The sequence below is a fragment of the Macaca nemestrina genome, chromosome 7 (assembly GCF_043159975.1).
Source record: "Macaca nemestrina isolate mMacNem1 chromosome 7, mMacNem.hap1, whole genome shotgun sequence".
In the NCBI taxonomy this organism is placed as follows: Eukaryota; Metazoa; Chordata; class Mammalia; order Primates; family Cercopithecidae; genus Macaca; species Macaca nemestrina.
The window spans coordinates 57375339-57390032 of record NC_092131.1 but is presented as its reverse complement, the minus strand read 5'-3'; the positions used below and the strand labels follow the sequence as shown (position 1 = coordinate 57390032).

Below are 14694 nucleotides of genomic sequence, written 5' to 3'. Positions count from 1 at the left end.
GAGCTTCACTTTCTTGCACTTTTTACAAATTGGATGTTGCCAGCACTCCTATGTGGAACAAGTCTGTTGACACCCTTTCTCCAACAGCATGTGTATGTCTGTGTCACATTTTGGTAACTCTCACAATTTTTCAAACTTTTTCATGATTACTATATCTGTTACGGCAACCTGTGATCAGCGATTGCTGATGTTACTATTGTAATTGTAATTGTTTCGGAGTGCCATTAACTGTGCTGTTATAAGATGCTGAACTTAATCGATAAATGTGTTTTCTGACTGCTCTATCAACCAGCAGTTCCTCCATCCCTCCCTCTCTGCAGTCCTCTTTTACCTGAAGCACAATAATATTGAAATTAGGCCAATTAATAACCCTACAATGGCCTCTAAGTGTTGAAGTTCAAAGAGACACATCTCACTTTAAATCAAAAGCTAGAAATGACTAAGCTTAGTGAAGAAAGCATATGAAAAGCTGACATAGGCCAAAAGCTAGGCCTTTGCACCAAATAGTTAGCCAGGCTGTGGATGCAAAGGAGAAGTTCTTAAAGGAAATTAAAAATGCTACTCCAGGCTGGGTACAGTGACTTATACCTGTAATCCCAGCAATTTGGGAGGGTTTTACACCTGTAATCCCAGCACTTTGGGAGGCTGAGGCAGGTGGATCACTTGAGGTCAGGAGTTTGAGACCAGCCTGGCCAACATGGTGAAACCCTGTCTCTACTAAAAATACAAAAATCAGCCAGGCATGGTGGCACACGCCCGTAGTCCCAGTTACTCGGGAGGCTGAGGCAGGAGAATCGCTTGAACTCAGGAGGCAGAGGTTGCAGTGAGCCAAGATTACGCCACTGTACTCCAGCCTGGGTGACTAAGACTCTGTCTAAAAAAAAAAAAAAAGCTACTCCAGTGAACACACAGATTATAAAAAAGTGAAACAGCTTTTTTTGCTGACACAGAGAAAGCTTTAGTTTGGATAGAAAATCAAACCAGCCACAACATGCCCTTAAGCCAAAGCCTAATCCAGAGCAAGGCCCCTAACTCTGTTCAATTCTATGAATGCTGAAAGAGTTGGTAAAGATGCAGAATAAAGTTGGAAGCTAGCAGAGGTTTTTGGTTCATGAGATTTAAGAAGCCATCTCCGTAACATAAAGTGCAAGGTGAAGTAGCAAATCTTGATGTAGAAGCTACAGCAAGTTATCCAGAAGATCTACCTGAAATCATTGATGACGGTGGCCACACCAAACAGAGATTTTCAATGTAGATGAAATAGTCTTCTATTGGAAGATGCCTTCCAGGACTTTCCCAGCTAGAGAGGAGAAGTCAATGCCTGGCTGCAAAGCTTGGAAGAACAGGCTGCTTTTCTTGTAGCTGGTGACTTTAAGTTGAACACAGTGTTCATTTACCATTCCCCAAATTCTAGGGCTCTTAAGGATCATGCTAAATCTACTCTTGCTTGTGCTCTATTAATGGAACAACAAAGCCTACGTAACAGTACAGCTGTTTACACCATGGATTACTGAATATTTTAAGCCCACTATTGAGACCTACTAAGAAAAAGATTCCTTTCAAAATATTACTGCTCATTGGCATGAACTTGTTCACCAAAGAGCGCTGATGGAGATGTATTTAAGGAAATTGAGGTTTTCAATGCCTGCTAACATAATATCCATTCTGCAGCCCAGGGATCAAGGAGTAATTTTGATTTTTCAAATGTTAATAAGAAATACATTTTGTAAGGCTATAGCTGTCATAGATAGTGATTCTTCTGATAGATCTGGGCTTTGTACATTGAAAACCTTCCAGGAAAGATTCACCATTCTAGATGCCATGAAGAGAATCTGTGGTTTATAGGAGGCAAAAGTATCAGCATCAACAAGAATGTGGAAAAAGTTGATACCAACTCTTCTGGATGACTTTGAGGGGGTTCAAGACTTCAGTGGAGGAAGGAAGTGCAGGTGTGGTGGAAACAGCAAGAGAACTTAAAAGTGGAGCCTGAAGATGTGACTCAATTGTGTAATCTCATTTCACGGATAAGGAGTTGCTTCCTATGGATAAGCAAAGACAGTGGTTTCTGGAGATGGAATCTACTCCTAGTGAAGATGCTGTGAACAGTGTTGAAATGACAACAAAGGGTTTAGAATATTTTTTATTGATACACAATAGATGTACATATTTTTGGAATACATATGATAAATTGATACATCCATATGTAAAGATCAAATCAGGGTAAGTGGGATATTTATCACCTTAAACATTTCTTTATGCTAGGAACATTTGAATTATTCTCTTCTGGCTATTTTGAATGTACAATATTGTTATTTACAGTCACCCTACTGAGCTATTGAACACTGTCTTACTTCTTCTAACTGTATATTTGTACCCATTAATCAACCTCTCTTCATTCCCTTCCCCCTGCCTTTTCCAGGGCTTTAAAATATTAAATAAAGTTAGTTGATAAAGCATTGACAGGGTTTGAGAGGATTGACTCCAATTTTTAAAGAAGTTCTGCTGTGAGTAATATGCTGTCAAACAGCATTCCAGGCTACAGAGAAATCTTTCATGAAAGGAAGTCTATCAATATGGCAAACTTTACTGTTGTCGTATTTTAAGAAATTGCCACAGCCACCTCAACCTTCAGCAACACCACCCTGATCAGTCAGCAGCCATCGACATCCAGGCGAGAGCCTCCACCAGCAGATTGATGTGCTGAAGCCTCAGATGATCCTTAGCATTTTTTTGCAATTAAGTGTTTTAAATTATGTACATGGTTTTTAGACATGCTATTGCACACTTTAATAGACTGCTATATAATTATAAACATAACTTTTATATGCATCAGGAAATAAAAAAATCATGTGATTCACTTTATTACAGTGGTCTGGAACCAAACACGTATTATCTCTGAGGCATGGCTATAACCAAAGTGAAGAATGGTATGGTTAACTGAGATCACCCTTGTAACTTTTCAAAAACTTGAAAATGTGATTCAAGAACATTTAATATACTCCTACTTAGTTTCTGGAAGAAAATACTCAATGGGCTCCATTCAAACAAAAATCAGTAAAACTGCTAAAGAATGTATTTCGCAGTTTACTTTGAGAGCTTTATAGCATTGATCATTGTTTATTAAACTTCATTGGTTAAAATGACTTTGGTGAAGATTTCCTAGAATTTGGATATATGTAGTTTTCTTAGATTTGGATTCATTCTGTGAATGAACTCAATTTTGTACTTCATGTTGTGTCACACATGTCTTTTCATCTTGAAGGACTTGAAGTGATGAATATTATTTTCCACAGCAAAGAGAGAAAAATGTAAAATGACTTTAAGCCACCTATAGAATACCAGTCCCATTTACAGTCATGCCTCATGGATAGAGGGTGGAAAGATGTGGGCTGAAAAAACATATATGCAGGCTCCTGATTATTCATGTATTCTAACAAACTCAACTAGCTAAGTGAAAAATTTTGATACAGTTGCCAATTTTACTCTACATTGCATAAACGAATACTTCTCTGCCTGATACAGATTTGTGGTGGTGACAAACCATTTCTGGCCCCAAATGACTTGCAGAGCAAACACCTGCAACTTAAGGAAGAATCTGTGAAGCTATTCCGAGGGGTGAAGAAGATGGGTGGGGAAGAATTTAGCCGGCGTTACCTGCAGCAGTTGGAGAGTGAAATAGATGAACTTTACATCCAATATATCAAGCACAATGATAGCAAAAATATCTTCCATGCAGCTCGTACCCCAGCCACACTGTTTGTAGTCATCTTTATCACGTATGTGATTGCTGGTGTGACTGGATTCATCGGTTTGGACATCATAGCTAGCCTATGCAATATGATAATGGGACTGACCCTTATCACCCTGTGCACCTGGGCATATATCCGGTACTCTGGAGAATACCGAGAGCTAGGAGCTGTAATAGACCAGGTGGCTGCGGCTCTGTGGGACCAGGTAAGAACACTTTTAATTCACAACTAACTTCAGCACACATTTGAATGTCATCCGTGTGCCAGCCACTGCATTAGATGTTGGAAATAACACAGATCAACATGAATTGGGCCCCAGTCATCAAGAATGTTATGACCTGCCCAGATACGAACAACTAGCTATATAATACTGTGTAAAATGTGAAGTCCTATTTTCCAGTTAACACTTCAGCATTTAAAAAAATACATCAATTTAGTAGTATATACATATTTTTTTCTTTTTCTGGGGGGTGGGGACAGTCTTGCTCTGTTGTCTAGGCTGGAGTGCAGTAGCATGATCTCAGCTCACTGCAACCTCCACCTCCCCAGCTCAAGCAATTCTTGTGCCTCAGCCTCTGGAGTAGATGGGACTACAGGTGCACACCACCATTCCCGGTTAGGTTTTTGTATTTTTTGTAGAAACGGGGTTTCACCATGTTGGCCAGCCTGGTCTCAAACTCCTGACCTCAAGCAATCTGCCCGTCTCAGCCTCCCAAAGTGTTTGGATTACAGGCGTGAGCCACCCAGCCTACTTTTTATTATTCTAAAAATGTTAAATCTATTATAAGTTGTAAGAGAAAACAGCTTTTATTTAGCTAATTATGACTTGCATTAACATTATCTCATATTCACAACCTATGATTTGATTAGCATTAGCTTTTTTAGGAGCTATATGAACCACTATCGTAAGTTGTCATCTCATTCTCTTTAGTTAAAAACTTCTGAAAGCAGTATCAGATTACTTCCGATTGTCTCTGTACCTGTAGGCAGCAGGTAATAGCTACAGTTCTTCCAGCATTAAGAACATACTTATGGCTGGGTGCGGTGGCTCATGCCTGTAATCTCAGCACTTTGGGAGGCCAAGTTGGGTGGATCACCTGAGGTCGGGAGTTCAAGACCAGCCTGGCCAACATGGAGAAACCCCGTCTCTACTACAAATACAAAACTAGCCAGTCATAGTGGCGCATGCCTGTAATCCCAGCTACTAGGGAGGCTGAGGCAGGAGAATCGCTTGAACCCAGGAGGCGGAGGTTGCGTTGAGCCAAGATCTTGCCATAGCACTCTAGCCTGGGCAAGAGGGAAACTCTGTCTCAAAAACAAAACAAAACAAAACAAAACATACTTATATATACTTTATAACATAATTGTAACATGCCCTTTGAAGGATCTAGTTGAGATAAACGAATGGTAGCACAATGGGAAATGAATTAAAAACTGGATCCTCTGAGCCACTGTCTCAAATAGTGTCTCAACTGTAAGATTTAAGAGGGGTTACTTGAGGTCAATGTCAAAACCCTCCTAGATATGTTATGCTAAAACCTATGAGGAATACAGAATTGAGTTCTTCAAAGATTCTGATAAAATATGTAATCTAAACTGAAAAATCTGCAGGAGTATCTCTTCTGTTCTTAAATGCTCACAAATTAATACTGTAAGCAAAGTTGAATATTATAATGCTGTTAATAAAGCAGGATATATACTTTTCTTTTTTCTTTTTAATCTGCCTTTGCCGCAGGGAAGTACAAATGAGGTAAGTTAAATTTTTTAAAATTCAGAGTTATATATTTGTAAACATTATGATATTCTTATTTTATAAACTGACCAGCCATTAAAGGATGTCTTTGTGTAGATTAGAACAATCTTTGGTGACTTCTAACATTTAAATTTGTAATTGTGAATTTTTAACATGGTCTTAAAATATTTAACTTATTCTAGACATCATGTATGATTTGATCTACACACACACAAAATTGAATATCATGAGTATTTGTTCCATGAATGTGTAGACAATTTCAAAATTCTTAAGCTCTGAAAAGGTGGACTCTGCTCTACTGCAGAGTAAAGCAAGCAGTTATGAAACTTGAGGAAATGTAACTACTGGAGGGTATTTAAATGTAGCTACAACCTTTAGAAGTTGTTTTTAACTTTAGCTTTTGACTGACAGTAATACATACCACTTTAAGCAGGGCCCAAGCCAGTATGTATGCTAACTCTCTTGGCAGACCTCAGGCCTGACCTGTACAGTAAGTGTTCATTTCTCTTATTGCACATGTGCAGCAACACTACATATCTCAGAAAAGACTCTAGGCATCCAGGAAGGAATCAGCTGTTACATTAAGAAAAAGTATCACTCTGGAATCATTTAAGTCATTATCTTCAGGAAGCAAAGCTGATCTTGAATAACTAGAAATAATTCTTTCCTCAGTTTCTACTGTGGCATATAAGTGGATTATGTCCTCAAATCAAATACCCCTTAATATTTACAAGTCAATAAGAAGTTATTTCATGCAAAATTCAGTAAGCAAGCTCATTAAAAAAGCAAAAGCAAATTTCAACTTTGGAAATCAAAGCTTAAGAAAAAAATAAGAGAATTAGAATTGAATGCCTTAGAATCAGAATATAATGGAAGACAGTACTATGCTGCACAAATATACATTCATAGATCTGAAGATGGTACCATTCAGACTTAATGCCGTAAGAAAATCAAGGCCAGGCGCGGTGGCTCACGCCTGTAATTCCAGCACTTGGGGAGACTGAGGTGGGCAGATCACTTTAGGTCAGGAGTTCGAGACCAGCCTAGCCAACATGGTGAAGCCCTATCTCTACTAAAAATACAAAAAATTAGCCAGGTATGGTGGCGGGCACCTGTAGTCCCAGCCACTAGGGAGGCCGAGGCAAGAGAATAGCTTGAACCTGGGAGGCAGAGGTTGCAGTGAGGCAAGATCGCGCCACTGCACTCCAGCCTGAGCGACAAGAGTGAGACTCCAACTCAAAAAGAAAACAAGAAAATCAAAAGAAAGGTATACAGACTCACAAATGATAAAAATTAATGGAATTTCCTGGGAACATATTACTATTTAAAGGATCTCAAGCTTTTATGCAGCTTTTTAAAATATTCAAAGACTCTTTACAAACTCCAGAACTAAATCAGACAAGTCATTTGTAACTGACTGTCAAGTATGTGAAAGTCAGAGCAGGGGATGAACTCTTAGACACTAGCTGAGGGAGCCAGGAAACAAAGATATTTATGAACACTTACATAAAGCAATATACAATACACAGAAATTCCTATGATTCAAACATCATTAAAAGCCCACAGAGAACAATAAGAGGTAGTTTTAAATGAGGAAAGCTTGCTGAGGTAATGTTTTTGAATAGGGTTTGTAAGATATTAGCTAAGTCATGGAAACAAGGCAAGAGCATGTAAAGTGAAGGATCCTACTGTGCTGGGGGAAGGACACCATATGTGCTGAGCTGCATGGCTGTATCAGTAAATGATGGAGAATAAAATTGGTCCCACTCAGGAAAGCAAGTAGCCTAGCTATGCATAATAGTTACTGCCAATCAGAAGTTATGAGGTCTTACAATTCATCTAAAACTGCTAATAGTCACAATTTAAATTTTCAGCACACCCCTGGGGCAGAGTAGCAGCTCTCTGCTCCAAGAGGCATGCAAGGTAAAAGGAAACACAGTTTGAGAATAAAACATTTACCACAAAGGTCAACGCACGAAAGGATTAAGTTAATGCACACATTGAGGAGTTGAAAATACTTTTGAATTTTAAGGTATTAATTTATATATTGATAAAAAAAGATTTCAAATTCAACATGCTAAATTTTATACAGTATGATAAACTAAAAAGGAAAAAAATTTTACATCTGTGTGTTTAATAAAATATTTTATAATCTTGATGCTTTTATTCTAGGCTTTGTACAAGCTTTACAGTGCAGCAGCAACCCACAGACATCTGTATCATCAAGCTTTTCCTACACCAAAGTCGGAATCTACTGAACAATCAGAAAAGAAAAAAATGTAATCCAAATTTTAAGAAATACAGGTGCATGACCAATTGTCAATTAAATATTCAGTTTTATGTCTCCATGCAAACATTCAAAGTGCTTCCATCAGAACAGAGTAAAATACTAAACACCTCTGAAGACTGCAAACTGGATTAGTTCTTTTACTTCAGTGTTTAATAAGCAGATGTATGTATGCATGGTTATACTATTTTGTTAACATGTACAATTTCCTGATTTTTCTTCAAAAATGCTGTTATAAAGTATTTGTCTATTTATGATAACAGTACCTGTGTTCTGCTTGAATTTACTAAATTCTACTACTGGGTTATCATTAAACCATGTGATATTCCACGTTTGGATATGCTCATTTAATTTCTACAGAAAAAATGTTAAAATTATTTCACATAGCCATTTGTTAAAGCACAGCATCATAACTCAGCAGGCTTGATTTAATCTGTATCATCTTATATATATCACAATCTTATTTTTAAGCACATTTAAGAGTCCTTCAGTTGCTTTATCAAAAACTATCTATTGCTTTTACATGATTTAATAGAATATAAACCTCTTGATAAAAAATGCACAAAAAAATCACTTTGTATATGTGAGTTTCACTGCATTGTATATTTTTTCATTTGGTACACAAAGAATGTATTCTTCATAGGTTTATTCTTTTAATATGTGAACTATTATTAAAGTTTACTCTGGTTCCTAAGATTAAAAAAAAATGCTTACTGAATTTGAAAATGAGAGGTGCTGATATAGAATGATGAAGGTTTATCTCTTTTTTTAGACTCAAGATGCATTTTATTTAATGTTGACATCAGTACAAACTTAAGTTTCTATTTTACAAAACATGCTAATTCCTTTAGGTAACTTCTAGTTCTTAATGACTAAAATCTCTAGTGGAGTTTCACTGAACAGACTTAGAGGAAGAAGGAAAGTGTGTTAATGAAAAAAGTAATATTTATCTAGGAGGTCCAAAACAGAGTAACTTCTAAAGACTGTCACAGAAATGGGTACAACTTAATTAAGTAGCAATATAAAGTAAGAAGTGACAGGAAAGAACAATTAAGTTAGAGGAGTGTGGGAGTTCATAAGATATATAAACTTACATCTTAGAAAAATCTGACCACAAGTTCAGCAAATTATCTTTTCCCAGTGATAAAATTCCACTAGCCATACTTTCATTTTTCAATACCCCTTTTCATTACCCCTTTGAATTAAATTGATTCCTTTGTCTATGGCCTTTTGAACAGAAAAATGAAATACCGCACTATGTCTAAAACATGGACTCAAAAACCACACGCTTAGTTTCCACAAAAATATATTTAATAAGCTTGTTATATAAAATCAAACACTCAACTTTGTCAACATTTCTTCAATAATTCAAACTCACTGATATGTAACTGGGAGCAGTTTGTATTCTGGAAGACTTCCTAAGCTAAAAGTATATTTACATATTTACAACACATGTAAATATAACGGAAGAACACTTCAAATAATGTTGAAATTCACAGAATTCTAGAGATTTACAGTTATAGTTTAGAAGTATCACCAAATTGTTTGCAATCAAATGTACAGCACTAATTATGAAAAATGTTTTAACTATCAAACCAAAAGGGGAGAAAAACTGGCAGGGAAATATATGGTGTTAAAGTCCTGTGATAAATACTTAGAAGATTAAAAAGTTATAATATACAATCGATTTAATGACCAAAAATTCTTTTTGAATCCCTGATTGTCATTTTTGGTAGCTTAACCCAGTCTTTCAGAAGGCAGTATACTATGCTGTCAGGAACTCTCCACTGTCTCATCAGAGCCATGCTAAATGCAGTAACAGCCCTGGCTGAAAATAAGGAAGATGATGTTAGCAACTTGGGAGTTTCACACACCTTCACCATACAGGCTAAGTACTTATGCTTGTATGTATTCCTGAAAGATTAAAAGGCCCGTCACCCATTCATACCAAAAAATACTTTCTCAACATGCTTTAAAAGGATTCCTTACTTTGTTTTCATTTTTTTATTTTTTGAGACAAGGTCTGGTTCTGTCTCCCAGGCTGCAGTGCAAATGGTGTGATCTTGACCCTGCAACCTCTGTGTCTCGGGTTCAAGCCATCCTCTGACCTCAGCCTCCCAAGTAGCTGGGACTAGAGGCACACATCATCATACCTGGCTCATTTTCTTGTATTTTTTGTAGAGATGGGGGTTCACCATGTTGCCCAGGCTGGTCTTAAACTCGTGAGCTCAAGTGATCCACCCACCTCAGCCTCCCAAAGTGCTGGGATTACAGGCATGAGCCACCACGCCCAGCTGGGTTCCTTACTTTGGAGGGGGAGACAAACATACATCATATATAAATATTTATCACAATAAGGTTCCAAATCCTATTTTATATTTAAACGGCATCATGGTAATATTTAAACCATCCCTTTCCAGACAATATTTCACACTAGAGCAGTAAACATTTTTTTTTAAATACTGCAGATTCTTTTTTTTTTTAAAGAAGGTACTACTGCTATTAAGAAGTTAACAAGTGATAATTTCCTATTTAACATCTGTTCATAATGACATTTCCGCTGCATTCTTCCATCAGGAATACCAAAGCAGTTCCTAATATACAGCATCTGAAAGTGTTTGTCATATTGGCTCTTAAAATGATACACTCATTTTTCTTGTTCAATAAAAGAAAATTTCTAATAAAAAATACATGTAAAGTTAGAATTTTATAATCTCCACAAAGGAAGCTGCATTTATTAACCTAAGTACTTGTTTGTAATTTTTTATCTGTGAAAATATTTTAAAGCTCTTATAAAACTTAAATTTTATTTTTCAAAAATCAGCTCAAAAATTTTTCCCATGTTGTTGGGCATACCACTGCTGTCTCTGCTTTCGGTTTTCCAACTCTGTAAGGAGGGCTTGTCTGTATGCTTCATACATTTTAACAATCTGCTCCAATTCTTTCATGAAGAGCAACTTCAGCATTCCCTGGTACGTATCCAGGTCAGCCAGCTGAAAGAGTTCCCACTTCAGAATGTGGTCGTATCTGTTTTAAAACACAATCATATATATGTTCACAACACATACATAAACATGTATTTCTAGCAAGAAACTAGTCTGTTTTTTAAAATGTCAACCTTATTGATAACTAAACAAACCATAAGTTTTAATTAAAAAGAACTGAGTAGCTGGGCACAGTGGTGGCACCTATAGTCCCAGCTACTTGGGAGGCTGAGGTGGGAGGACTGCTTGTGCCCAAGAGTTTGAGACCAGCTTGGGCAACATAGCAAGACCCTGTTTCTAAAAATAAATAAAACAGTTCTTTAAATATCTGAGTTATTAAATGCTGTTTACACATAATTCTCTTTATTTTTTATTTTTATTTATTTTTTTGAAACGGAGTCTCGCTGTGTCACCAGGCTGGAGTGCAGTGGCGTGATCTCGGCTCACTGCAATCTCCGCTTTCTGGGTTCAAGCAAATTCTCCTGCCTCTGCCTCCCGGGTAGCTGGGATTACAGGCACGTGCCACCACACCCAGCTAATGTTTGTATTTTGAGTAGAGATGGAGTTTCACCATGTTGGCCAGGATGGTCTCAATCTCCTGACCTTGTCATCCGCTGGCCTCAGCCTCCAACGTGCTGGGATTACAGGCTTAAGCCCACCACGCCTGTCCTACATATAATTCTTCTAGGGAAAGGAGAAAACTGCTAATATTACTTCATTTCAATGTAAGTTAAAGAATACCTATTTCTTTACCCATTATTCTAATATTAACAGCGGATAGCCATGAACACAGATTTCAAACTACAGTGGTTCTATAATTTCTGAAGAACATATTTTGTGCTATTGTAAGTTCATCAAAAGTTAATTGTCAGGAACTTAAGAATATTTTAGACCATATTGTGCTTGCAAATGATAATGCACAAAAATGGATGGTCATTTGCATCATTCATGTTGATGGATCTTTTTGAGGAATGCTATTCACCACAGCCAACAAGGAACCAAACAGAAGGAGAAATGAAGAGGAACCCTCATTCGTGGATCTAAGTATTCCTGAGGCTGAGTACATAGCATCTAAAAAAACAAACAGGAAAACTAAAGAAGGAAAGAACTGTTTTTAAAATGAAAGAGTAAGTAGACCGTAGAAGGCTTCAGTGTGGTGAAGGATTCACAAAAGATTCTGTTTACACATATCATGGAAGACTGTTAGTAGTCTTTCAGTGGTAAGTAGATCCCTGCTTAGCAGTAGTACCTTTAGTAGTTGGCTACATAGTTCCATTTCAGTATCTGATGAAGACAGCACTCTAATATTCTCATTTTAAAGATGAAAAACACTAAAACCTAAAGAGGCTCTTTACCTCTTGCAAAAGTGTTTAGTGACTAGAAGTTCAGAAAGGAAGAGAACTATGGACCAAGATGCTTCAAAGTAATGGTTTTGAATGTTAATATCCACTAAGACTAGATAAAGAACTTGAATTAGGGAAAGGCATCTTATACCTAAAATTATGCCTCTCAAATCATACTGCTGAGCAGACATAATAGGAAGCTCTGATTGCAAACTCTAGTATTATTTTTAATGATCGTTTATAGTTCTTCCTACCCAGTGGTTCTTTGATATTATACCATATTCTTTCAAAAGGACTAATATTTTAAAATGAGATTTTAAAAAAGGGAGACAGAAAACATACTGAGCAGTTGTGTGAGCTACTATACTTAGCATTTTGACACGTTTCTGTCCAACTTAAGCATGTGTAACAGAAATGTAACACAACATGCAAAAACTGGAAGGTATATATATTTCATTGGACTCCCAATTTTACTCAGTTACTTGAGAGTTGCAAATTGATTTTTTATTTTATTTTATTTTTTGTTTGAGATGGAGTCTTGCTCTTTTGCCCAGGCTGGAGTGCAGTGGCGCGATCTTGGCTCACTGCAAGCTCCGCCTCCTGGGTTCACACCATTCTCCTGCCTCAGCCTCCCGAGTAGCTGGGACTACAGGCGCCCGCCACCACGCCTGGCTAATTTTTTGTATTTTTTAGTAGAGACGGGTTTCACCATGTTAGCCAGGATGGTCTCGATCTCCTGACCTAGTGATCCACCTGCCTCAGCCTCCCAAAGTGCTGGGATTACAGGCGTGAGCCACTGCACCAGGCAAGAGCTGCAAATTTATTAATAGATGCAGATTTCTTTGGTAGGAAGCTTTGTTCTTTTTAGTGGGAAACTCCAACTACTTGTGAACATAAATTAGAGTGATACTGTAAGAAATACTCAATAAGCCTCCATGAAGAAACAATTATAAGGTCCTTAGAACGTCCACCTTAGAATGTCCACCTTAGAACGTCTTAGAACGTCCACCATTCACGTAACCATTCCCATAACTTAAGATTTTATGTGTTTCTTGGAAACAAATTCATAATTCCTAACAAAAAATCTTAATCTCCCAGAGTTAGCTAAGAGGCAATTCAGCAATGTCTACTAATTCAAGATGGTTACATTTATACCAGGTGAACTACAACAATGTTAAACTAAACTAGCATCTGTGTACTTTCTAGCAAGGGAAACGAAGAACAAGAATAAACGTAAATATTATACTTATTTTTAAGACACGAATATTCTGTATAAGTATTTGAGTTATGTCTAAAGGAAGAACACAACCCTTCAAACAATTTTGTGGCCTTTTTTTTTTTCTTTTTTTTTTTTAGAGATAAAGATCTACTGTTTCCCAGGCTGAAGTGCAGTGGCTAATCACAGGCACAATACCACTACTGATGAGCACAGTAGTATTAACCTGCTCCATTTCCAACCTGGGCCAGTTGGCCCCTCCTTAGGCAACCTGGTGGTCCCTGCTCCTGGGAGGTCACCATATTGATGCCAAAGAGTACAGACATCCGACTGGCATAGTGCACCACAGCCCAGAACCCCTAGGCTCAAGCAATCCTGACTTAGCCTCTCAAGTAGCTCGGATTACAGGCGCACCACCATGCCTGGCCAAGTTTCTGACTTGCCAATCAGCATTCAGCATCAAGAGTACGATCATGGGTAGAAGCAAAAAAATGAGATTAGAGAAAATCCTTTTGGGGGAAGAAAGTGCACTCCAAGAAGGGCACAGATGTGAAAAAAACTGCAAAGCATGGAATGGAAATCCTATTCCAAATTATTTCTTCTGTAGCTTCTATATAGTTACTACCCTTCTGCCTATAATCACCTAAGTGTGCCTGTTTTTCTGAAAAGTATAAACTCCCATTCTTTCCTTTTTAATTAGCCATGAAATCTGCTTCCACAAGTTTAACTTTTAGTCATTTATACTGTATATACACAGGTAAATCATTCAGAAAATTGGGTGTAAACCACTCCAGTAGTCTATGCTTTTAGCATCTCTTTTGCTCTGTTTTTCCTAGGGCAGTATTCTATTCAAACACTACTTATAAATAACCCATATATACAAAAGCCAGTTGCTATAATGCTACCAAAAACAACCTGTCCACATTGCATGCTGACTTCAAGATCAACAGTGCTGCCATCCTCAGCTCCAGGTATCGCCATGTAGCCTAAGTCTCCTGCACCCACCCGCCTAACACTGTGCCCACTCCTCCCTTTTTCACCTGTATCCAGAGCAGAGTCAATGGTGATACTGCAGGATTGCCAAGCCACTGGAATAAAAAATACCCCTGCCACACACTGCTGAGAACTAGTGTTTTGGTGTGCGTGTCAGAAATAACAGAAAGTATGTATGTTCTTGACAATGTTTTTGCTGTCAAATATTAAATTTTATTTTATTTTATTTTGAGGTGGAGTCTCACTCTGTTACCCAGGCTGGAGTGCAAAGGCGTGATCCTGGCTCACTGCAACCTCTGCCTCCCGGGTTCAAACAATTCTCCTGCCTCAGCCTCCCGTGTAGCTGGAACTACATACAGGCGCGTGCCA

At 37.7% G+C, this 14694-nt stretch overlaps 2 protein-coding genes across 5 annotated transcripts in view; one reads left to right on the top strand and one right to left on the bottom strand.

The window, feature by feature from the left end:
- The window catches only part of LOC105481840 (atlastin GTPase 1), a 106977-nt gene extending 98858 nt beyond the window's left edge, over nt 1–8119 (top strand). For 2 of the 4 annotated variants that reach the window (XM_071100205.1, XM_011741629.3), the window contains exons 13-14: nt 3523–3954; nt 7675–8119. In XM_071100205.1, the coding sequence (XP_070956306.1) occupies nt 3523–3954; nt 7675–7785 (543 nt within the window). In that variant the 3' untranslated portion in view covers nt 7786–8119. Of the gene's footprint in view, nt 1–3522; nt 3955–5484; nt 5500–7674 lie in introns of all 4 variants that reach the window. The other 2 variants (XM_011741624.3, XM_071100206.1) reach the window with 2 other exon arrangements.
- A 963-nt stretch (nt 8120–9082) lies between these two features.
- Nucleotides 9083–14694, bottom strand: part of LOC105481837 (salvador family WW domain containing protein 1) — a 35775-nt gene continuing 30163 nt past the window's right edge. Inside the window, exon 5 of the mRNA XM_011741618.3 lies at nt 9083–10816. Coding sequence (XP_011739920.1) covers nt 10615–10816 — 202 coding nt within the window. The 3' untranslated portion in view covers nt 9083–10614. The remainder of the gene's footprint in view (nt 10817–14694) is intronic.